The sequence below is a fragment of the Aspergillus tubingensis genome (assembly GCF_013340325.1).
Source record: "Aspergillus tubingensis WU-2223L DNA, scaffold_4, whole genome shotgun sequence".
NCBI lineage: Eukaryota > Fungi > Ascomycota > Eurotiomycetes > Eurotiales > Aspergillaceae > Aspergillus > Aspergillus tubingensis.
The window spans coordinates 1,316,187-1,341,538 of record NW_023336278.1 but is presented as its reverse complement, the minus strand read 5'-3'; the positions used below and the strand labels follow the sequence as shown (position 1 = coordinate 1,341,538).

The 25,352-nt window shown below is 50.1% G+C and overlaps 5 protein-coding genes across 5 annotated transcripts; 4 read left to right on the top strand and 1 right to left on the bottom strand.

Moving 5' to 3' along the window:
- Positions 1 to 807: 807 nt before the first annotated feature.
- AtWU_02989 (DUF409 domain protein) lies at positions 808 to 2,340 on the top strand (the record flags this gene model as incomplete). Its single annotated transcript, XM_035498102.1, has 3 exons — positions 808 to 1,159; positions 1,228 to 1,846; positions 1,902 to 2,340. The coding sequence occupies 3 exons, from the start codon at positions 808 to 810 to the stop codon at positions 2,338 to 2,340; spliced, it is 1,410 nt and encodes a 469-aa protein (XP_035353995.1).
- An 836-nt stretch (positions 2,341 to 3,176) lies between these two features.
- On the top strand, positions 3,177 to 9,193 carry AtWU_02988 (proteasome activator BLM10; the record flags this gene model as incomplete). The annotated part of the gene is made up of 3 exons (XM_035498101.1): positions 3,177 to 3,607; positions 3,665 to 9,062; positions 9,131 to 9,193. 3 exons carry the CDS (start codon positions 3,177 to 3,179, stop codon positions 9,191 to 9,193), a joined length of 5,892 nt encoding a protein of 1,963 aa, XP_035353994.1.
- Positions 9,194 to 9,784: 591 nt separating this feature from the next.
- AtWU_02987 (H(+)-transporting V0 sector ATPase subunit a) lies at positions 9,785 to 12,525 on the top strand (the record flags this gene model as incomplete). The annotated part of the gene is made up of 4 exons (XM_035498100.1): positions 9,785 to 9,910; positions 9,986 to 10,064; positions 10,128 to 11,593; positions 11,644 to 12,525. 4 exons carry the CDS (start codon positions 9,785 to 9,787, stop codon positions 12,523 to 12,525), a joined length of 2,553 nt encoding a protein of 850 aa, XP_035353993.1.
- A 2,868-nt stretch (positions 12,526 to 15,393) lies between these two features.
- fbp1 (fructose 1,6-bisphosphate 1-phosphatase) lies at positions 15,394 to 16,537 on the bottom strand (the record flags this gene model as incomplete). The annotated part of the gene is made up of 2 exons (XM_035498099.1): positions 15,394 to 16,333; positions 16,410 to 16,537. The coding sequence occupies 2 exons, from the start codon at positions 16,535 to 16,537 to the stop codon at positions 15,394 to 15,396; spliced, it is 1,068 nt and encodes a 355-aa protein (XP_035353992.1).
- A 3,944-nt stretch (positions 16,538 to 20,481) lies between these two features.
- AtWU_02985 (uncharacterized protein) lies at positions 20,482 to 24,682 on the top strand (the record flags this gene model as incomplete). Its single annotated transcript, XM_035498098.1, has 3 exons — positions 20,482 to 20,489; positions 20,583 to 21,031; positions 21,171 to 24,682. The coding sequence occupies 3 exons, from the start codon at positions 20,482 to 20,484 to the stop codon at positions 24,680 to 24,682; spliced, it is 3,969 nt and encodes a 1,322-aa protein (XP_035353991.1).
- Between the last annotated feature and the right edge of the window lie 670 nt (positions 24,683 to 25,352).

The following is a 25,352-nucleotide window of genomic DNA, read 5'->3' as shown; positions in this document are numbered from 1 at the left end:
CAGTCGGGCTCCATCAGTTCCGAGCGCGCCGTAGGGCTGAGCTGCCCGCGGATTCGGCGGGATGATCCAAGGATGAATGACCTGTTCACCCAATCCAGAACAGTCGATGGCTACTGGACCCTGTCAACTGACTGTTCTGAATAATACTACCTGAGCAGGTAACTAAAGACTTCGCCAATGCGGAGAGGCAAAGTGGTCTGACATCATCATCATCATTATCATCATCCCTTTCAACTAGTTATGATGTATCTCTAGAGTGTAGGATGACTATACTCAGGCTAAAGAATTAGTTAGTTATTTTGTATTACTATGTAAATCAGTTAGATCGAATGGAAGATATATTGCTATCAAATGAAAAACTCTTCGTCAGAGCAGTGTACCAATCGACCGGGTTCCCACAACACTTGCCACTAAGTACTTTCTGGTATGGAGACTCAAACCGTCATGGTTTCATTTGGTCCCCTCACCGTCCACAAATATTACGTAGTTGTGCATCAGTGGATGCTGAATAAGAAGGAGTTATGCGTGCCGAGGATTCCGACCGATCAAATCCACAGTCCGTCATCCCGTCTGGTGAGCTTCGACGCGTCTTGCCTTCCTCAGATCCCCTTTAGCTTTACCTCGGTTTCTTTGTCATGATTATGTCGGGCTGATCAAAAATCCCTCTTCAATCTATGGTGAACGGGCGAATGGGATCTTCCTGGGCGGCCAATTATCGTTTTTGACAATCATCTTACGATGTTTGCAAATCTGGTAGCTACACAGAACTATTGAAAATTACACACCTAAGTACTCTGCCTGGTGACCATGAGCTCCTCCGTGAGCTCTCCAGCGACGAGTCGCCCGAGTCTTCTAAATCCCCGCCAGCCCATCAAGGCGTTAACGGTAGCGTTTTGTCTCTGGAAGGCTCTAGTATATCTGGTCATCATCAGTTGCCCTGGCCTTGGCTACGACACTTCCACAAGCCATCTCTACCATAGCCACAGTCGCCCTGATGTCACCTCAGAAGACATCACTTATGCGCACCTTCCCATCCCGCTCAAGTTCGTCCGCTGGGATTCCATTTACTTCTTGCATATCGCCGAAAATGGCTACCTCTTTGAGCAAGAGTGGGCGTTCGGCTACGGGTACACTAGAGTCCTTGCCTATATTGCCACTGGTAGATCAACCTGTCTTCCTCATCGAAAGTGTATTGCTGTGTTATTCGAGCACTAATTGTGGTTGTAGCATTGCACCGATTAATCGGCCCTAGTGGAGCAGCCAGGACCGCTGTCGTGGCGACTGCTCTGTCTCATGTTGCCCATTATCTCGCAGTCTTAGCCTTGTATAGACTCTCTGTCAACGTATTTGGCCGTGACACGGCTACCCAGAGACTAATCTGCTTTCTTTCGGCATTTCTGCACATCATTTGTCCTGCAGGCGCATTTCTTTCCGCGCCCTATGGGGAGTCTTTGTTTTCTTTGCTCAACATTACAGGGTTCTATGTCTACTCGTCCTCGTTCCTCGATAACAAGGCGGGGAAGCGTCTCTCCGGCGACGTGAAACTGTTTGTAGCTGCGGTCCTGTTCTCAGCAGCCACTGCAGTTCGCAGTAATGGGATCTTAAGTGGTATTCTATATGCTTATGATGCTCTCTTGCAGCTTCGGCGGGTTTGGTGCCAAAGGTTATCCATCGATGCCTGTGCCCATCTCTCCGTTATCATCATGAGTGGCTGTGTCATTGCCCTGGGACTTGTCGTTCCCCAAACTGTGGCCTATACCACATACTGTGTGGACGCCGATGCGTCACGCCCTTGGTGTCAATGGCTTGTCCCCAGTATCTATCGCTGGGTTCAAGGACATTACTGGTACGTTGGGATGGTTGACTAGCACCGCAGAACGCACTACTAACTTGAATAACAGGAATGTAGGATTTCTTCGGTATTGGACCGTGTCCAATATCCCACTTTTCTTGCTGGCAATGCCGATGCTGGCCATACTTAGCCGGTCGTCGCTATGGGCACTGGATGTGGCAGTGCCTTTCATCTTTCCGAGAGCTTTGAGCGGAGTGGACCAAGCGTCGTCGTCAGCCACGACAGCCTCCCTACTTCTCCGACTAGCTGTGCCACAAGGATTGCTTGCGGTAATGGCTTTGACCTCTTACCATGTTCAGATAATCAATAGGATATCTTCAGGGTATCCACTATGGTACTGGTATCTCGTATATTTGGTGTCGGGCAACTGGGGGCAAACCCGACCTTCCCTACAAGACAGCCGCACCTTTACTGTGGCTGTGCGGGGCATGGTCGCCTATGCACTGATCCAGGCCATTCTGTTCGGGTCTTTCCTCCCGCCCGCGTGATCCAATCGCAAGTCTATAACAGGGTATATGAAGGATAATATAACTCATAATATAAGAAAGTACCATTACCAGTTCAAGTTACCCCCCTTTTTTCCCCGGTCAAAGGGTCTCTCGTGTAATCACGTGTGGCGAACTATTTAGAGATGGCCTCGAACATCGAGTCTCACATCCTCCCCCTCATTTCAAGACCGCTATTGCCCACAAATTTGTAGGATGTAAATTCCACTTACCGGCGGATGAATTCATCTCCAAAAAGTCAATCTCAGTATATACCGTAGGTAGAACTTGCCTCGCCGCGGCGCAAACCACTCGGTGGTTGTTCTGGAGACGGGGCCCAATTAGGCTGCGGCCGTTACGTGGAATTATGTCATCACCGATCCTACAAAACTGAGCCAGATTCACTTGACGGACACCTCCACCGTCGGATTGCTACGTCTGAGCTCGAGTTTATCTCAACCCCGAGCGTAATTCTGTGCAAGAAAGCTTTCCTGGCCAAATTCGCATCTCATACAAGTGATACCTGACACCTTACTTTGGGTCTTCCATCTTGTGCAGTCTGGCGCCTCTGACATTCCTGGTCGCCTCGTTAGCCAAGTCTTAGTAAACCGCCTATGCGAAGACTGATAGCAGATCACTGTTTGGGCATCGATATCTGCAGCTTAGAATTTGCTTCCAACCTTCATGTTTAAGGTGCGACTCCGTCCATTGCCACATACACCATTTCAGTCGGTCAAGATAAAGCTAGCTAACACACCGCGGTCCGCAGAGTCCCCCCGAACCTCCTCCCACGTTCCCAACCTTTGTACCCCAGTAATCGCCGGACTGATCGCTCGACGATGGATCAATCAGGTCCTAAGGCCATTCTCACATCCGATAACTTCCAAAATGTTCACGAGATATCGCGAGCTACCTCTCCCGGAGGTGAGCCTGTCGCCTTAAACGGAGAGGGCGAGCCCAAGGCACGGGTCCGGCCCCGTACATACCCATACTTCAAATACCTACCATACACGCCGGAAGACGAATCAGAAAGGCAGCGCAACCTGCGAGAGATTCTAAAGCAGCTGTATATCGCGGTGGAGGCTGGTGACTTCAGTCCCGGTGCAGTGCACTGGACACGAGAGCTCAGAGGATGGCTGTCGCTCAAGTTTGATCCGACTCGAAGCGAGCGGATCAATCTTGTCAAGCTGTATTATGAGCTGTCACTCGCTCCTGGAATCGACCCTAATGTTTCAGAGCGGTTCGCAAGCATGTTCATGCTCCTTACTAAGTAAGTGCGCCCGCTACTTTCGTCGCTCGAAGGCCTCGGAACTAACTTTGGCTACAGGCGCAAGCATTATCTCAGACCAGTCAAAGATTTAACACTAGATTGGAGACCGCTATACAGAGAATTGAAGTCATTCGTTCTACCGACGGAGTCTGGGCTTGTGCATTCAACTAACTTGAAGCGCAATGTAAAGACATTGACAAAGCTCTGCGCCTTCGTTCAATTGTATATCGACCCATGTGAGCTGCCAGCCATGCTGGAAGAGTTCCTTCCCCATTACACTACGTCCTTCTCGGAAGGCGCCTTTGTCGTCGTTGGGTTGATCAATCTCCTTCTTCCTACTTCTCCTCCGCCCGAGTCCAGAGAGGATCTTCTTCCGCATCATTACCTCCCTACTCATTTCCATCTCTGGTCGCTTGTGAGCCGTTCGAAGACATTTGACATTACCTACCTTGATTATCTGTCTCGTCTAGCTCGAGACTCATTGCCTGCTGGCAATATACCCTTCTCAGAGTATGGCTTATTCACCAAGGAACAGTCATCGCTCATCTTCACGGCTATCCTCCGGCTACTGGAAATTCCGGTCGGGCAGTCCACATCGCCTTACAGCGCTCTTGTGGACATTTCTTCCGGGCTGGGAATAATGCTGGATCGAGACACTCGGAAGCACCCTGTTGCTCATCACATTGCTCGATGGATTGTGATGTCACTCTCGCCCGCTTGCCTTGAAGCCGAGGAATCAGTACTTACTCAGCTTGAGGGCCTTATACAAGCTGTAGAGACCTTCTTCCATCCTTCCAATTCCGGTAGTTGGACCAAGACCTTGTCCCAGTTGGTGTACTATCTAGCCGACTTTTTCGTCATGCGCTGGAACCGTGAGCAGAGTGGGGAGATGGATATACCAGAAGAGCGGAGGCTGACTGAGCCTTTGAAGCGCCGTTTCGTGCTTTGTTTACGCGACGTCATCTTCATGGGTATCTATGCCAAAAGTGGTACCGCAATGAGCTTTTCTCTGTCTACCCTACAGAGTCTGGCATTCCTGGAGCCTCACCTGATCCTTCCAGGAGCTCTGCAGCGGATTTACCCGTCACTCCAAGGTCTTGTAGAGGTTCATCGCACTACCTCTTCGCTCCGTGCTCTGCAGGTTCTCTCGCGCATTATCTCACGGACGAAGGGCTACCGCTGCCATATGACCACTTTACTGGGCCTTGCACTACCGGGCGTCGACGCTAATGACCTCGAGAAGTCTCTGCATGCATTGTCCTTTATCCAGTCCGCATGCTATAACATACCTATGGCAGATCTGACGAGAGAAGGGGATGATGTAAATTGTAACATGCTCGCAATGCAATGGATTACCGGCGAGATGGAACGCATGGAAGAGCAAGGCGTCGAGGTGCAGCTGAATTACGACACCGAGCTGGACGATAAGACAGAAGAAATGATACTACGGTCCTCTACGTGCGGGTTTGGGGACTTTATTGTATCGTTTTTGGGTCGTGTTTTCACCCTCCTAGAGAACCTGCCGGACGTGACCAGAGTCCGAAATGGTTCCCCTGAAGAGAACATCGTGAATACTCTTCCCGCCACCTTCATGCCGTTACTCTCGTCCCTCTCCCCGGAGTACTACGATATTGCTCTTTCGAAGGTCGTCGACTTCGTGTCGAACCATGTTATCCACCAAGCTCGGGATGCAATGGCCTTCATCTGTAACTCTGTGTGCAAAGTCAGCCCTGCGAAGGCTTTGAAACGCTTCATTCCCGTGTTGACACAGGCTATCCGTACTGAGATCGATGATAATGGCGCAGGATCCACTAGGACAACGGGCACAGATGTCCTTCCTCGCGACCGTGGCCTGGTATGGAACGTTAGCATGCTGAGCATGTGTGTCGTCCATGTCGGAGATGCAGTTCTCGCACATAAGAAAGAACTCTTCGACATAGCTGTATACATGCAGCAGAAGTGTAGGGGAATACCGACGGTTCATATCTCCAATTTCATTCACCATCTCCTTCTCAACCTGACGGGAACATATACATCGGACTACTCATTGTATGAGCCTGATGTGGTTGCCAAGGGAATACAGCCTGATCTGTGGAGCTACCGACAGGATCCTTGTAAACTGAGCGTAAAGTGGCATGTTCCAAAGCGTGAAGAGCTCGAATTTGCCGTTGAGCTCTTCCAGAACCAGGCGCAGTCTGCTCTCAAGCAGCTGACGGCACTGACCACCGAGACTTCCAGCGTCAAGCGTGATGGAAGTGGAAAAGACTGGTCAGACGAGGTAACCAGAAATTTGGTCCTGCTACGACTTATCCTTTCGGGTATCTCTGTGCTCTTCGATCCGAAGGCAGCATCAACAACAACTGTGAACAGTTCTACCACATCCTCCAATGATGTGGAGATGGCAGATGCCAAACAAGATTCGCACACCGTTGACGATGAAGATGCCGACTCGGCCCTGGACAGCTCTGATGAAGCGGCTGTCCGGGAATCTTTCTCCTACCCAACAAATTATCCACTGCGTGAGACGGACCAGATGTACACTACGATTCATGAGATCCGAGAGAAGGCAGGCTGGGTCCTCCACGATGTCCACAGATTCCTCTCTGATAAGCAGGAGGATGATGTGCCCTGCTTTGCAGCCCTCTACTCGGCTTACCGGTCTTGGTTTGTGGACGTGGGTATTGAGAGATCCGCCCATGTCCTTGACAGAGTAACACGTCTCCTTGCGGCCGACATTCACCCTTATAAGATGAGCGGTATCCGTAAAGACTACCCTCGTCCTCTGCTCGTACGCAGGGCGAATGTGTACCATCTGCAGCGCTTGAGACACAATGCAGCGCCTCGTCGTCGGTCCAAGCTGGATGAGATTCTGCTATTAGACATTGCCGAGTCCTGCGTTTCCCTTTATACCGAAACGCGGCGCAATGCTCAAAGTGCGGGCGAATCGGCCCTCAAGGCTGTCTGGGGTTCCCGGCTGCTTGTCATCCCTCCTCTTCTCAAAGCTCTCCAAAAGGGCATCAGGGAGAATGATCACGCACGGATCAAAGGAGCGTTGTTCTCTCTGTTGCTCGGCAGCGTCGCCAAGACAGTCGGTCGTCACTGGAAATTCGCGCCCACTTTGGTCCGAACCTTCATAGACGCAAGTGCCGTCGACAAACCGTCTGTCCAGAGGATCTGCTCTAGCGCAGTGTTCCAGATCATGGATTATGGTCGTTCCATGGAAAGAATGGCCATCTTGGACCGCGACATCGTTGAGGCTATCGCCCCACAAGAGAACGTTTCGGATGAGATCACGCAGAAACGGGAGACAATCAACAACAAGCGTGTGCTTATCGAGAAAAAGAAGGCTGACCTGTCAGAAGAGCTTGTCAACCTTGCCCGGGTTTCCCACTGGAAGGTGGCCAGCCGCGCGGCTACTATTGTTATTACAATGGGCCTCAGGTTCGATTATGTTGCAAGCGAGAACCTCATAGACCTGGTGACTCACGGCTCAATCGACGATCACCCCGGTCTAAGGGGTATGTATTCCCAAGCGCTCATCGCATTGTTCACGATGATAGATGTGCGGGCAATTTGCAGCCATGATTACAAGAACTACATTTTGGGACATCAACATTTCCCTTCCAAAATCAAGGTTGCCACCAAGCGGTACGAAGAAGGATGGACCAAAGAATATCTTTCGAGTTTTGGAAACCCCGAAGCGGAGTACTACGTTGACCATGATTTCCCTGGTTGGCTGGTGTGGGCAGATAGCATGCCTGCCTACAAATCGAATGTGGCACGGGATATCGAATACGACGAAGTGGAGTGGAAGGTTCGCGCCTATATGGGTAAACTGTTCGACCGAAGCTGGTTCTCCAAGTTCTTCATGTACTTGAAGCAAGAGCCCCGAGATCCTTCGGCGGATAAATTCCGTATGCCCTGCGCTATGATGCTTCTCTACGCATTTGAATTGATGCTTCGAGATGGTCTCACAGCAGCCACTTTCCAGGACATTCAGGAGGAAATCCAGCTTGTGTTTGAAGATGGCAGCGACAAACATCAACATAGGGCTACCGCTGAGATTCTTGGCGCTCTGGTGAGCTCTGTGGCAGATACAAGTGTCGAGAAGCGCACAATGGTCTGGGAATACGCTTTCCCTATTGTCCAGAAGATTTTCACTGATGGCTTAACGCCCGAGAACTCTGGCTACTGGACGACTTTCCTCCATATGATTCTCCAGTGCCGGGATCCTCGACGAGCCTGGCCATTGGTTGACTGGCTTGCTAGTTTCCGGCTGGACATGGGTACAAATGCCGCTTTTAAGGAAAGCTCCAAGATCAATCTGCTACACCAGTCTATCATCGATGCTGGGTGGCACTTCCAACTTGAGAAGCCGATTATCAAGGATTTCCTTGCCCACCTTGATCATCCTTACAAGGGCGTTCGCGAAGCGATGGGTCAGACGATCGCGACGATATTCCGCACTAGATATCACGAGTCCTATGCCGATCTCAAACGTCTACTGTCAGCCCAAGAGTCAGCATCATCGGTGGGTACCTATCCTTACCTTCCGACTGAAGAATTCACAAAGATGGTCCATGAGGTGTTTGGCCGCATTGAGAAATGGCGCCATGAGAGGACTCCTGGCCAACAAGCGCCCTCATCCTACACATCGGGTTGCAAGACAGTTCTTCTGTGGCTCGATTCGACTCTTTCGTCTCACGAGTGCACGCAACTGGTCCCCTTCTTCCCGGATCTGTTCACGGGGCAACTCTTGCACATGATGGATGTCAAGGAGGACCCAGAGCTGCAGTCCTTGGCATACCACGTCTTCCGTCATCTGCCCAACATTCCGTATCCGGCTGAAGACAATTCTGGATTCATCAAAACTCTCATCCACATTGGACAGACCTCTCCCTCGTGGCATCAACGCCTGCGAGTCATGATCAATATCCAAATCATATATTTCCGTCGCCTCTTCTTGCTCTCCAGCGGTGATCGAGACAAACTGTTCGAGTGTGTCGCGAGCATGTTGGAAGATCCTCAGCACGAAGTGAGAGTGGGTGCATCGGCCACATTGTCCGGTATGATCCGTTGCTCGCCTGTGTCTCTCCGGCAGGAGATGGTCAACCGACTCAGAGAACGGTTCACGAAGGTATTGGTCGAAAATCCCCTTCCGAAGAAACCTAAGGGATTCCGCTCTGGCCTATCGACTCCGGTCTCCTCAGGGGCTGGTACGCCGACCCCTGAACATACTCGACTTATCTTAGTCAGGCACGGTGCTGTTCTGGGTCTCGGGGCGCTCATCCAAGCGTTCCCATACAACAGTCCGCCCCCGAGCTGGATGCCGGAGGCGCTGACGACACTTAGTGTTCGTGCTGCCAGTGATCCAGGCATTGTTGGTTCTAGCGTCAAGTCTATCATCAGTGAATTCAAGAAGACAAGGCAAGATACTTGGCATATTGATGCAAAGGTAAGTTTCAACTACCATACAAGAGTGATCAAGCCCAGGAGTATCAATTCACTAACTTGTTTCTATAGGCCTTCACGCCGGATCAGCTTGAGGATCTTTCTGGAGTTCTTTGGAAGAGCTATTTCGCATAATGCGCGAATGAGGGACGATAACCATGCATGGGTGGAAGAGTATGTTATGCATTCTTCTTTTCACACGACACGTTCAAGATTTGCATATCGTTTTAGGCTTGTCTGGGTTACAGTATTGAGTGGATACGGGAGCTGGCCAGCATTGGGTAGTATACGTAGGGACTTAGCATATCAAAATCCACAAGACATCTATTGTTTGATACCTCGTATATCTGCATATCCTGCTGCGCCTGTTCGCATGGACATTCCTAACACTGTCATTTCACAAAGTGGATATATGATATAGTTGGTATAGTAGTTCGTGGTGGTGGTGTGGTTGCAGATGGAGGCCAAGTTTAGTCAGCGGGCGTGAGCAACATCACGTGCCGGGAAGCAGCCACGCGGCTCGGCGGCCATCGAACCGCATCATCAATCGAACTCCAGGGGCGCTGGATAGCTTCAAGTCCTCCCTTACGGTTAATCCTTTGCCAGTTCGGCTTTGGAAGTCTATCTTTATCCCACAGCAAGTTATTCAATCTCTGGTTCTAGCGCTTCTGCGCGTTTTTGTCCCTGTGGTGTAGAAGAACTGCTCAAGGCAGTCTTGCTTTCACCATGGCTCCAAGGGACACCTTGTTCCGCTCGTCGGAGATGAGCTTGACCCAGCTCTACATCGCCAACGAGATCGGAAGAGAGGTTGTCAGTGCTCTGGGAGAGCTCGGTCAGGTCCAGTTTAGAGATGTGAGTCTGTTGCCTAGATGTCTTAGTTGACATGCACGAACGAATCCATCTGATATATGTTGCGTCTGTTTCTAGCTTAACCCCGACACCAATGCGTTCCAGCGTACCTTTACGAAGGAGATTCGTCGCTTGGATAATGTGGAAAGACAGCTGCGTATGTTCTGCAATCAGCGCTAAGGTTTCTATGAACCTCGATCTAATCCGTCTCGCACACCAGGCTACTTCCATGCCCAGATGGACAAGGCAAGCATCCCCATGAGATCTTCGTCTGAATTCTCCGACACACTCGCTGCTCCTTTGGCCTCCGAAATCGACGAGCTCGCCGAGCGTAGCGAAAGTCTCGAACAACGGATCGCTTCGCTGAACGATAGCTATGAGACCCTGAAGAAACGTGAGGTGGAGTTGACTGAGTGGCGCTGGGTGCTGAGGGAAGCTGGTGGTTTCTTCGATCGCGCTCACAGCCATACGGAGGAAATTCGCCAATCTTTCGACAACGACGAAGCCCCTCTCCTCCGCGATGTCGAACAGCAGAGCCGCGGCCCCAACGGCGATGCGCAGGGTCAGCAGTCTTTCCTGGAGATGAACATCGGATTTGTGGCTGGTGTGATTCCGCGGGACAGGATTGGTGCCTTCGAGCGCATTTTGTGGCGTACTCTGCGTGGTAACCTCTACATGAACCAGTCGGAGATCCCCGAGGCCATCATCGACCCGACGACCAACGAGGAGTCCCACAAGAACGTTTTCGTCATCTTTGCTCACGGAAAGAGCATCATCGCTAAGATCCGAAAGATCTCCGAGTCGCTTGGGGCCTCCCTCTACAACGTCGATGAGAACAGTGAGCTGAGGCGGGATCAGATTCATGAGGTCAATACTCGCCTGGGTGATGTTGGCAATGTTCTTCGTAACACCAAAAACACCCTCGACGCGGAACTCACGCAGATTGCCCGCTCTCTTGCCGCTTGGATGATCATTGTCAAGAAGGAAAAGGCTGTGTATGATACACTGAACAAGTTCTCCTACGATCAAGCGAGAAAGACTCTTATCGCGGAAGCATGGTGTCCGACCAATTCGCTGGGCTTGATCAAGTCAACATTGCAGGACGTCAACGACCGCGCTGGGTTGAGTGTGCCTACTATCGTCAATCAAATCCGGACCAATAAGACCCCACCAACCTTTATGCGGACGAACAAGTTCACTCAAGCTTTCCAGACTATCGTCGACGCCTACGGTATCTCGAAGTACTCTGAAGCTAACCCCGGATTGTACACCATCGTCACATTCCCCTTCCTTTTCGCTGTCATGTTCGGTGATTTTGGCCACGGTGCCTTGATGACCCTGGCTGCTGCCGCTATGATCTTCTGGGAACGCAAGCTGGCGAAGACCAAGCTGGATGAGCTGACTTACATGGCATTCTACGGTCGTTACATCATGCTTATGATGGGTCTCTTCTCTATGTACACCGGTCTTCTCTACAACGATATCTTCTCCAAGTCCTTCACCGTCTTCCCCAGTCAGTGGCAGTGGCCCGACGATATCAAGCAAGGACAGACCGTCGAGGCATCGTTGAAGACTGGCTATCGCTTTCCTTTCGGTCTGGACTGGAACTGGCACGAAGCCGAGAACTCTCTTCTTTTCACCAACAGTCTGAAGATGAAGATGAGTATTTGTCTCGGTTGGGCACACGTAAGAGACTTCACCAAATTTCTTTTAACCATTGTTAACCTTGTTCACAGATGACCTACGCTCTCTGCTTGCAATACGTCAACGCTCGGCACTTCAAGTCGAAGGTTGATGTTATTGGTAACTTCATTCCCGGAATGATCTTCTTCCAGTCCATCTTCGGTTACCTTGTTCTTACCATCATCTACAAGTGGTCCGTTGATTGGAACGCCCGAGGCCAGTCTCCTCCCGGACTTCTCAACATGCTTATCTTCATGTTCCTCTCTCCGGGAACTGTCGAGGAGCAACTCTACCCCGGTCAGGCAAGCGTCCAGGTTCTTCTCTTGCTTCTTGCTGTCATCCAGGTGCCCATCATGCTTTTCTTCAAGCCATTCTATCTTCGTTGGGAGCACAACCGTGCCCGCGCTCTTGGATACCGTGGCCTTGGCGAGCCATCCCGGATTAGTGCGTTGGAAGACGATGCCGATGGCGGTCGCGACAGCATGGCTAGCGACGGTGAAGGTGTCGCCATGATTGCCCAGGATCTCGGTGACGAAGAGCACGAGGAGTTCGACTTCGGCGAGATCATGATCCACCAGGTCATCCACACCATTGAATTCTGCCTGAACTGTATCTCCCACACCGCCTCCTACCTGCGTCTGTGGGCTCTGTCTCTGGCCCACCAGCAGCTCTCTATCGTGCTGTGGGACATGACCATTGGCGGCGCTTTCGAACAAGAGTCTTCCACCATGCGGGTGATCATGATCGTTGTCACCTTCTACCTATGGTTCACCTTGACCATCGCCATTCTCTGTGTCATGGAGGGTACCAGTGCCATGCTTCACTCCCTCCGTCTTCACTGGGTCGAAGCCATGAGCAAACATTTCATGGGTGACGGTATACCTTTCACCCCGTTCAGCTTCCAGACCCTCCTCGAAGAGGATCCTGTTGATTAGTCTTTCTTTTTCTGACTGCATGCGTTGCATTTTCCTTTCCTTTCACACTTTTGGATCAAGATGTCACATTAGTACATTCCCTGAGGGAATTCGATCGAATCTAGATATTCATGGCGTCTTGTCCTTTTATCCGTGTCTTTCTTTTGGCTGTGCTACTAGATGATCGGAATTATATATGTCAATTGTATACACAGAAAGAAGTCGTAGGTCATATTATTATATCCATATGCAATGTAAATTATCTCGCTGTAGAGATTAGTGAACCATTATTCTGGTCACCCTGCAATCAGAGGAATTCGCACGTCTCGATCTCAAGCGGCATGTATGAAAGTAAAGCGGAGCATTGGAGAGAAAAAGCCATGCCCAGACCGCCACCAGGCAGTTGGACATTCCTTCAGCGCCTCGTGTATAATAACTTGACACTTATAGCTTGAAACATTTCTATTTCATTGCTCAAATGAATACGATGTCCAACTATGGAATCTTTGCCGAGTTCGCTGCAGTGTAGGAATTCGAGGAAGGAAATTTATAATTCCACCAATCAAGGGCATGCTTTAGCACAATCGCATTAGCTACTATTGAGTGGCCGACATAATTATCATTTACTTGACTTCAATATCTTGTAATACTATAATGTCTAGTATTTGGCAGAAAAAGGGTATTTTAGCCACTGCTCTACATGATATCATGCTCGCAATTGTTGCAGCTGGGATATATACTAAAGTGTTCATCTTCATGCCGGTCAAGAAGTTAGTTACACTTGTCTTTCCAAATCTCCACTTCCACTCCTCTATAATACATATAGTATATGAAGCTTACTTACATTATTCAATACCCCCAGATAATTCCAATATAAAGTCCTCCTACCCACCCAAAACCTGACCCAAAACCAACAACCCCAGCACCACAACCCCAGTCGTGAAACCACCACCAGACATCATACCCATCCTCTCCGCCCCAGATGTAGTACATTTTTCAGTCCCTAGTAGATACCATCACTCAATCAGCCCAACCCTAACCCAACCCAATCCAAACCACACAAAACCATGAACAAAAGATGGAAGATAGTATACATACCCCTCGCATACGCACACAAATCATCATACGCCCAAATACTACCAATCCAACTAGTATAATTAAAACTCCCCGTCAGATTATCACACCGGGTGTAGCTACACTCCCAAGCAGCTTCACTCCAGTTATCCGACACCCCGTGCGCATTCTCACAGATGCATTTCAATGTGGATTTAGACGTGCTTTCTGCGATGGCAGTGTAGTTTGTTCCGCAGGTGCCGTTGTCGAGGATTTGAAGCAGGTAGTCGGTGTAGCAGGGTCGGAAGCATGCGGAGTAGTGGTTCATGTAGGCATTCCAGGAGCAGGGTGTGAAGGACATTTTTTTTTTCTTTTTCTTCTTTTCTTTGATGGTTATGGGGCAGGATGATGAGTGTTGGATTGGGTTTTATTCAATTAGGAAGTAGTAAGTTGTATAGTATATCTGAGTTGGGATTTTGGGGGATTGGTTTGGTATTAGTACTCCTAATGACTGATTACTCTTTTTGTGTTTGTGTCATTTGTTATCCCTGGGCCATCTATCCTATCTCGCTCTTAATCAGAGAATCACTGTTTGGATAGACCCCCCCTTAAGGAGACGATGAGAATTTTCTTCATCACTATAGATAGTGGGCACTTCATCTCATATCTAGTTAGTAGTAGTTTAGGTCTTTTTAGTCCACCTACTACCGAAGGGAGTTAGATCCGCTCAAATCGGGGGTTTAAGGAAGGGTCCGAAAGTCTCCGATTGGCTGGTAGTAGTTTGTGGTCATAATTGCAATCCATGGATAGTGGAAATTTGGGCATGTTGGCTAGTAGATGGGCTAGGAGTAAGTAAGGTTTTGACTTGGCGAAGCTTCGCTATGTTTAATGTGGAATGTGGTGGGAAGAAATCGAGATGTGGATAAATACTATGTTGGGGGTTGGGTTTGGATGGTGGAGGTGGAGATATATTAAGAAGGGGGATCTGGTTGAGATTAGGTAGGAGGTCTTTCAATCATCATGTCGAGAAAGACTTTTCTTTCGAAGAAAGGAGGAACTTAATGTAATTATCTGTGCCGTTAAGCGACATTAATAATTAAAGAGAGCAAAATGGGTGAGTCGGAGTCTCTTGGTAGAATCCTCTTACTAACGTATGGAAGTGCACGTGATGGATGTCATGGTACTGGCGACTTATTTTCTACGACTGTTTAACCAATGTGTATGATGATCATGGTAATAATCTTCTAGTATTCGATGAGTATGGATCTGTCAACTTAATCAAGGGGCTACTACACATGATAGTGTTCAATCCAATACTAGGGTACTAGGTGCTGGGTAAATAAATATACCAGCAAGTCTGTCCAAGCAGAGCTTACTACACTATAGACCTATAACGTCAGTATAATATATCTGCACCAGGCCAGAAAACACACTGCTATCCTCTGTCCGTTAGCCGGCACATTTATATCAGTTGGCTAATAACTTATCTAATCATCTGTGAGTATAAGAAAGAGAAAGTAATTTGGGCCAATAGTGCGGGGGCGGGGCAAGGTCGGAGACATGCAAAGGAACAAAAACATTAAAACACTACAAGGTTGATGGCCCTACAACTGTGGCTTACAAATAACTAGAAATAAATGTTTTAAGAATTTGTGAATCGGATGTATGATTATAGAATTTTTATTTGCATTTTGAATATGTAAATGTTTGTGGATCATAAATCACATGCCAGTGCAAAGGTGTCACCGGGTACCTGCTGTACGCACTGACTGGCTCGCATTAAGTAACATGAAACCATTAAACTCCACCCTAGTGCTGTTCCATTGTGGCATGAACTCATTTGTGGTGCTGGTTGTACGTGTCGATAATCTTCTGTACCTCGTCCTTCGAGCCCAGGAACACACCGCTCCGGTCGTGAATGTGTTCCGGAACCACCTCCAGAAGACGCTCCATCTGGGAGTTCACTGCCAGACCACCTGCGTTCTCGAAAAGCATAGCCATGGGGGCACACTCGTAGAGGATACGCAGCTTGCCCTTGCGGCTCTTGGAATCAGCCGGGTAGGCGAAAACACCACCGTAGAGGAGAGTCCGGTAGGCATCGGCCACCATGCTACCAATATAACGCGCGCTGTAAGGCTTCTGGCCGTCACCGGGGTACTTCAGCGAGTGGAGGTACTTGTTCACCCAGTCATCCCAGTACATGCTGTTACCCTCGTTGACCGAGTAGATGGCCCGCTTGGCGGGAAGCTGCATGTTGGGGTGTGTCAGGATGAATTCACCCAGGGAGTTCTCCATGGTGAAGCCATTGACACCGCCGTTGCGCATGGTGATCACCAGCTGTGCGGAGGCACCGTACATGGTGAAGCCAGAGGCAACCATCTCCGTGCCGGGGCGAAGGAGGTCCTGAGCAGTGACCTTGTTGTTGGGACCGAGGACCTCATCGGGAAGCTTGAAGATTCCGAAGATGGTACCAACCGAAACGCCAGCGTCAAGGTTGGAGGAACCGTCAATAGGGTCACAGACCACGGCATAGCGGGCGTTGGGGTGCTCGTCGAAGATGATAGCCTCTTCCTCCTCCTCGGAAACAAGGATACGGCACTTGCCGGAGCCCTTCATGGCGGAGATGAATATATCATTGCCGATGACGTCAAGCTTCTTCTGATCGTCGCCAGTCGTGTTTGAGGAACCAGCCAAACCAGTCAGGTTAATCAAGGAAGCGCGACGAATGTAGTAGGCAATAGACTTGAAAGCAAATTGAAGAGCGTGGCAGAGTAGTCTGGAAAGAGGGGGGGAATCCCGTCGTTAGTAAGAGAAACAGCCAGAATTGATTGAGGAGGGGTAGGAAAACTCACGTGAAGTCACCGGTGGCTTCTGGAACCTTGACCTGCTCCTCCGTGAGGAAGCGGGTGAGGGTGACAATATCCGTGTTGATGTTCTCCTGTCCTACGGGAGGAGCACCGCCATTGCCGCTTGAAGACATGTTGTGCAGCGTGTGGTTTGAAGCTGGGGGAAGAGAGGGCTTGTGAAGTAGTAGTAGTAGTACAAGTGGAAAGCGGAGACAATCTAGTCTGGCGCTGGCTGCTTCTTTAAAAGAACTTTGGCTTTTCAACCTCGGGTCAACGGGGAAAGCAGGAAGATGCGGAGATAACCAGGGTACAGAGGAGGGGTGGGAATGAGCTGGGAGGAGCGGTTGAGATGTAGTTTATAAGTACTTTGGAACAAGTGGAGGAGGGAGGGACAGTTGGCAATGAGTACGTAGATACGTAGAAGCTGCAGGAAGAAAGTGATCTATCCTCCATCCCAGGAGAACAGGGGCATCCTTTAAGTGAGAGTTGGGGCCAGCCAGGACCAATCTTTTACCGGGTTAGGAACCTAACGTCAGAAGCCAGAATAAACCGGACATTTACAACAAAAAAGAGAGAGTGGAGAGAGAAAGAGCATCCAGAACCCTTTTCCCTTTGGGCCTGACGCAATAACTAGAAAGGAAGGATGGTTTTCGTCATTCCCCCACTCTAACCCGGTTTGGGCGGGTTCCCGGCTCTTTCTCTTGCCTTCGCCCGGTTTAGCCCCGAATTTCCCCGCGCTGGGATCTGGAGTTTCTTTCTACCAGTACGGAGTAGTCTATCCCGCATACTAGGAAGCATACTAGCTACTAGACAGTTGGTAAAAAATGATATTGGTGTGGTCAGGCTCCTAGATGCCATCCTGTGCTTCATAAGATACTATTTATTCTCATGCTTCCATTCGGATGAGCAACAGCGATAAACACACCCCACGCTGGTTCGACCCGGACTATTGAACTCCCTCGGCTCGTATTAAGGGGCTTAAAGAAAAATGTCGCATAAGCGCAGCTAGAAAGGATACCTAGACTATCTCTCAACCCGTTGTACCTAATCGCGGCGGGTGGATTTCGGATGGTCACCAGACATGCGAATTTTGATAATCCGCGTCAAACTATGCCGAACTATTCGAGTCTCGCCCGCTCTGTTTAATCAGTCGATTCCGGATCCCTCCTGAACAGCCGGAGTAGTACCTCCTGCTCCGTTGATCAACAAGGGATAGGTTAGTAACATGTCTCAAACATTTGGTCCAGCCTAATTGATCAGAGCTATTGCTCTGGCCATGAATAGTTAGTATGATCCCCCATGTCAGACTATTATTATACGAGTTTCATCCATCGGGAACCCGATTCAAAACCGGAAGGTAAGACGGGAAGTTCCACCGCCTTCTCTTCCGCCTTCTGAGGCAGACAGACACGGCAGAATGGGTTGTCGGTTAGATGCTTACCTAAACCACTCATAACCGGACCACATTGGGGCTAGCTTCTCGGTAAAATTAGCTCCGAACGGAATGCTTGAAAAACTTCGACGCGGATTTCCAGCTTTCTTCCCACACAACAACATCCCACACTGTGTGATGCCTTCCTATAATGCCCGTGGAAGCATGCATCACATATCTGTAGAGATCACCACATTACCGTGGCTTTGCTCACCTTTGTTGTTGAACTGACACATCTCGCCTCGATGCACAGGATTCAATTGGTAAGTGCCACAATTGCCAGCGCTTCCATCATCCCCATTCCCCTCTTTATGATGATACCTACAACCATTTCAAACTAGAGTCTTTGACCCCTTCAGGGCATGAAAACTCACTTGTTTTGCACGTCAGTCTGATGCTTTTGCTCAAGACATTCTTGTTCAATTTTCCAGACATTGATCAAAGCAGGATGCTAACGGTCAACAGGACACTAATACTCTCATCTAGCTCCCAGAAAAATGTGCGAGTCTGTCTGATTCAATGGTAAGCTCTCCCTTTTACCTTCCTTATCCTTCTCCCCATGACTTGCATGATGCTTCTTTTACAATATATACGCTGGAAATTACCGACTGAGACCTTCGGGTCATCGACGATAAAAATTGGCTATTTCTGATCAGTCATAAAAAAACTGCCTATTGTTTTCACTGTCATCAATTTTGTTCGCATATGCTGACGGTTACAAGATTGTCTACAGATCAACAGGCTCTTATCTTCACATATAGTTGGCGAAGGGTAAGCTATATTCTCACTGTCTCCTTCGTCTCCATCCCTTCGAAGATGAAACGGCACTGGGCTCCGACGGCGTCAGACATAACGTCCGGTCTTGATGGATATGCCCTTTTTGCGGCAGGCCTAGAAAACCTCGCCCACTGAGATAATTCTCAATAATGAAGATTCACACATAATAACCTCTTGGCTTGAAGCTAACTGGTAATCAAAGATGGCAGATATCTTGCTATGATCTTCTCTCTATGACACCTAGTAAAAGGTAAATTCAAGCCCTCTTCCTGCAATTCCCCAGTACACGAGGATGATTCCCTAGATGACGAGTCTTATTCGAGTTATCGATGCAGACAACATCTTTTTTATACCATTCATGCATTTCTGAAATACTTGTTCTCACATAGAACGTTGCATCAGTTGGCTCAGACCAAGGCTAACTCAATTGCAGTATAGGAATGTTTACTGGGACAACATGTTGCTCCAGTATAATGTCTCCGACCGTCAGGTATCTGTATGTCACCATCTCTATTCTCCGTCTGGCCCACATCGTACAATGATGAAACGACACAAAATAAAGACAAGCATATGTCCAAGTTGGCTTTGCCGACCGGGACGACAATCGTCATGACTGATCAGTCAACATGTTGTCAATACATCATTTTCAACCTCGCACGTCTATGGTGACTGACCAGCGTGGTAGTTATCGGTAGTTTCATTGCCATCGAAGAGCTCAACATTATACGTAAAACGTGAGTATACACTCTTTCGCAGCTCCCATTCCCCTTGTTTAAATGATGATTTACTACTATTTTATCACGACGGTCAACATAAAATATTTAACCTTGATGACCACCGCCTGTGACAGGGCATTGGATCTGATATGCACCTTGCTCATTATGATTGTTTTCGTTGCACATAATGTGTGGAGTCTTTGCTGACATGACTTCAGTAATATTATAGGCCTTGATCTTCGATCGACATGCTCCAATCGTTTAGGGGCAAGGATCCTGTCCATGCGGGACAAGAGTCGTACAACATGCTGGCATGTTCTTTCAGCCGGGATCTTTAGCTTGCAGTAGTCCGAATTCATAGCTACTATAATAAGAATCAATCCCTGGTTGTACTTGCATCTATCTTTATCGATAACCCTGTAATGCCCTGGTCTTCTGCGTAGGCGCTCATGGCCTGAGGCGACGGCGTCCCGTGCCCCTGTCATGGCGCGCCCGATTTGCCTACGGACAAACCTTTCACCCTATCGCAGACCCTGTGAGATGTCTGGACTACTGCTAGGCCTTGCTAGTCTTGACTATCTTCGTCATAGGCCGATGTGACAGCGATGCTGGTTTGTTGGAACAGGGTCTGGGCGAAGGGGAGCACGGAGGGCAACGAGCCTGTGAGAAGGCGCGGACGGACAACTTAAGCGCCAGCATCCACGCCGCCTGTGATCAAACCGGCCAGGCTGCATCTCGCGGGATGCACTAGTTCTCTGAAGAGTCAAGACCTGCAATCCCCCCTTCCTCATCCCCCCGCCCGCTGCTTGTTGGCTCTTGTGCTATTTTTAACCCTTAGAGGGACTCTAGCAGACTAGCACACATCTTGCTGGCCCTCCCTGGTCAGTCGATCGAAACCCACGATGCTCGTCGAAACGGTTGATACGTACCGACTGGCCCGTCTGGGCCTGCAAGCCTCCTCCACACCTGGTTGGACCAGAGGTTGTTGCAAAGAATAGAAGTCGGTCTGCGCTTCAGCCCTCTGGCTCCTTCTCAATCGCTCGTCCGTGTTGGCACAATCTAATCTCCCTCCTGCTTTTCCAGCCCTCAGCCCTCAGCCCTCAGCCTTCAGCCATGGCTCCGTGTTCGGTTGGCCCTGCATCCTTCCGTTAGTATGAATAGGTGCGCCCAGCTTTTCTCACACGCTGTGGTCCTCGACTTGTTCTCGTGTCTGTCTCGCAACGCTGCAAGGTACTGATCACGGCCTCTTTATAGCTGGCGATCGTCGGGCAATGCTGGCGACGAGCCGCCGTCTGGTCCTTATTCTTACAGCGGCTGGCCGACACCTCTTACCTCCAGCAATCAGCCGTCTCCTAGTCGTCGAGAGCATGCTGTACAGCCCCCTCCTCTGACAACATCGCTGGGTGGTCACCAATTCCAAGGGCTTGGACTCGCGCTGGGCTCAGGCTACAGTTCCACCCCTCTTTCGTCGACTTCACTGTCTAGTCCTTTCACGCAAGGCCAGTCTCCCGCCGTAGGCTCGCCTGGAGGGGCGGCAATCGGATCCTCACCAATGGCTTCTAGACAATACAATGTGCCTTACAATCCTCAGGATTGGGGCCCAGTGGGAACTGGTTCGATGAATGCTGGCCAAGCTACATATACACCACCGAATAACATGCTGCGGATCGTCTCTCAGCCACGGTCAACAGGACCACACTCAGGTCTGTCATAATTTTTTTTCTTCTGTCCCTCCTTCCCTGACTCCCTGATATCTTATACTCCTTTACCATTAGTAGTCTTGGGGATGTCTAGTTTGCTGCACGTTGGTGACCAGGAATCGAACCTAATGTGACTTTGTAGATGTATCTTTGTCGCCGCCTCCACCACCATACTCTCCACCAAGCCAGCAACATCAGAGAGAAAATGTCAGTCAGAATACATCCTCAAGGGGCTCCACGTCACCCAGTATGAGCTCCTCATATAATGGGGCGGTGCGTGCAGGTGGGGATGCTCCCTCAGAGTATCGACAGCGCCGACTTCCCCGTACTCGCCCTCTGTCAATGTTCGTGGGAAGTGAGTCGAGCCACAATCGATGTGTCTCGCTACCACCACCTCCGCCGCTGCCACCAGGCCTTTCATCCAGGTCTTCATCCCAGAATAGGTCAGAGACCTATCGAGAACCCGCACCAGTTATGGCAGGGCCAGGGCCGCACATTGTGGTCTCGCCTGATAATCTCCACTCGACACAATTGAGCGACAATAGCAACATGCTTGAGCCCACTCAAGCCTTTGAAATGGATCGGCCTCCAGCTGCGAGAAGGGCCGTTTCTGCTGGACCGGCCGTCAACAGTGCGAGTTCATCAAGAGCTCATAGTCAGTCTGGAGCCCGATCCCCTCCGGGAAGTAGTTGGGAACCGGGAATGCCCCTTCCTCCACCCCCACCAGGACCGCCACCGGCCACAAGGTCACAGAGTGTGAATGGTCTCTCTGACTCGTCATCATCCCGGAACTCGCAAGGCCCTGCTAGGAGTGGTAGGGCACGGCCCCCTCCAGTTTTAGGTACAAGTTTAGATAGCATTCCGCCAACACCAGCTGGATGGGTCGATGAAACAATCGATGTTAAACCCAGAGCAGACAGACAACCACTAACCATTGACACGGCAACTACAACCAATATGAGCGGCCCGGAATCTCTCGAGTCGTCTCGCGCAAGTCATAACCCCAATAGCGGTGGTCTGTTTCGCAGCCCAGCTATCAAAGACCCAAATGCTAAAGGCATCCGAGAAAGGAGGATTGAACGCCGGAACAGGCAAAGCCAAGTGCTTGATAGCCTCAGTGCTGTCTCCATGAGCAGCAACCCCTGGGCTGAAGCTCTCGAACAATTGAAACCCTCCAACTTAGTTTTGGGAGAATCGAGCGTGGATACGGACAACGGCAGAAACCCGGCCTCGGCCAAAGCCGCACCTCTCAGCACTCGCAGTATATCTTCTGATGGACCGCAGATTACATCACGATCTAGAGCATCTTCTGGGGGTCTATTTTCGAACCGGTCTTGTTCCACCCCAAAGCCTGAGCCGAGTCCTCAAGCGCCCACCTCAACCTCGCGGTTTGCGCAGACGCCGCCGTTTTCACCGGGCACAGAAAGGTCATCTGCATTTTCTAAGCGTACATCGCCAGCACTACCACCCAAAGCCCTGCCAACGCCCCCTCTGCAATCCGGGTCAGAAACTACACCGTCTCGGCCTGGCTCCAAGGAAGAACGACCGGTCTCACATATACTACACCTTCCTAACGAGCCGGTGACTACAGTCTCACCCCTAGCCCCACGTCGCATGTCGGCCCAACAGAATCCCTCTCTCGACTCTGTCGTTAACCGCGATGACGAATTTGTCCGGAACGCTATACAGAGACATCGGGAATTCATCGAGAAGGAGGCCGGCACAACGGACGAGAAAGAGGCATTGCAGTTGTTCGCCGACTTCATCATCTCTGAGTCCCAGATCCGGCGTGAGAAGTATGCTAAAGTATGGGATTTGGATTCTTATGATGTTGACAGTGTACGCCGTAAATTGTTTGTCTGCCCTCCCAAACCAGCGCCGGTGCCACAGAATAGCCAAGTAGTACCAGGTCCATCTTCTAGGAGGGCGTCCAATCCTACGGCACCTAAGCTAAGTATACCCCAGGTACGTCCTGAATCGGCCTGGTGGAATAATTACCAGCCATGCCTCTCGCCAATTGCAAGTCTTGGGTTGAGCAATGACGAGATGAGCTCGAGGGGACGGGCGCCTAGTCGATGGTGGGAGTCCAAAACTGGTTCTAGCAGTGAAGGGGGAGAACGAAGAGTGCAAAGGTCAAAGAGGGAGACCAAATATATGGGATTATCACGTGGGGCCCTGCTATGGGAGGAAAGTCAAGGCTCGTCGGACACAGGGAATGCCGGCGCGTCGAATGGAGGAAATCAGTACGCTGCATATGGTCCTGACGAATACCCACCCGAAAAGGTAGGGTGGCACGAGGAGTCTGCCCCAGCAGACTACTCCAACAATCTCCGCCTTGGATCTGCTAGGCGGATTGAAGAAGTGCAGAGGATGGATGTCTCGAGACTGATCACCTTACCGCCGCCGTATCCTAGACACTATCCCGCGGTCAACAACAGCCACCCCGACCTCGTGACTTATCGGACGTTGGTGCGATCAATTACAGACTTGTCGGAGATCAAGACCACCAGGCAGCGGCACCAAACCGAGATGGATGGGCTGTTCCAGGATCACCAGGCACGAATCCAAGAAGGACGACGGCAATTCAAGGCCAATATCCAGAGTCAAATCCAACAAGGCAGTATCACATTCGCAGAAGCGGCGGAAGCAGAAGCCGCCTTAATTGTGGAGGAAAACCAACTTGAAAGAGATTTGATCAAGGGCGGGCTGGATACATACCAAGAAACGGTTTTCAAGCCAATGCGAGCGATTCTTGCAGACAGGGTTGACAGGGCTACTGCTTGCATTGACGAGCTACGTGGCAGGCTGTTTGACGACGCGCGATCCGAGACCCCAGATCAAACCCAGGAAGAAGGTGATGAGAAGCCAGAGCTCCTGGAGAAGCTCACACAACTCAAATGGTTGTTTGAAGCGCGCGAGCAATTGCACCGCGAAGTATTCGATCTGATCAGCGAGCGCGACGAAAAGTACAGAGCGGTGGTCCTACTACCCTATAAGCAAGCATCCAACGAGGACAAAGTACGCGAGACCAATGAGTTCTTTGTCAAGGACGCCTTGGATCGCCGAGTGGAGTACGAGGCCAATGCCCTAGCACGTCTCGAATCCTTTTTAGATGTGATCGAGGGCAATGTAGCGCGAGGGGTGGAGATACAGCTGTCGGCGTTCTGGGATATTGCACCGTCTCTGTCAGAGTTGGTGCAACAGATCCCTGAAAAGCTCCGTGGCTTTACTGTGCAGATTCCAGCCAACGAATACGACGAGAATCCGAGTTACCGGGCACATCCGCTGCAGTACCTATATACGCTCGTATCTCACGCGGAAAAATCCAGTTACCAATACATCGAGTCGCAGATCAACCTTTTTTGCCTACTGCACGAGGTCAAGTCCGCTGTTATGAGGGCCAGCTGCAACCTTATGGAGGCAGAACGAATCCGCTTGGGCGAGTCCGAGGGCAAGGTGCAGCAGGAAATGCAGGAAACCCGTACAGATGAAGAGCGCACCTTGACAAGCGATCTGAAAGACAAGGTAGCTACCGTGGAGGGCCAGTGGGCGGAGGCCCTGGGAAGTGGGATCCAGCGTCTACGCGAACGAGTGAAAGAGCAGCTAATAGTTGAAGATGGATGGGAGGATTTGGAGCAATTGGAGCAGGCATGATAAATGGAAGCAAGTTGTTATTGGTTCACGAATGATGACTGACGAGGGGCTATCAAGAGTTTACTTCTTTGTCTATTTCTGCGGTTTTGTTCACTGTTGTTTCCTGATTGAGTGATTTGATTACTGTGTCGCTAGAAGATACCCACATTCGTTTGCAGCTGCGAATCCACTTGATTATTGAGGGAATAAATGGAGATATCCTGGTAAGATTGTTCCTCCGCGCCGATGACCGGACGGGTAACCACGTGACCCATGCGGCTTCTAGAGGTTTCCTTCCGGATCCTCGAACTTTTTCCCCTTTTGCCTTTCCCTTCTCCAAACCAACTCGTAGTCTTATTTAATACAGGCTTCTCCCCTCCCCCTCCGCTCCCACGGTACCATCCCTCTTTGCTCCTACTCTCCCATTGCCACCTGGGACTTGATTGATCTGTCTTTGCTCCAGCGTCTTTAAAGTGAGACGTTTTTTCTGTGACTGTAAGTTGCCTCTGAATTTTTTTTTCTGCCCAATTATGCACACTTCACTCCCTCCCAATCTTGACCTGGTTCCCCTCCTATAAGGAAGGGACCCTGTCTCGGGGAGGGCTGTCCCATCGAATGATGAGAACTCATAGCTGGCACCAGTCAGACGGGGATGAAATATTCCTCCATGCTGAGTAGCTTGCGGTCCGGG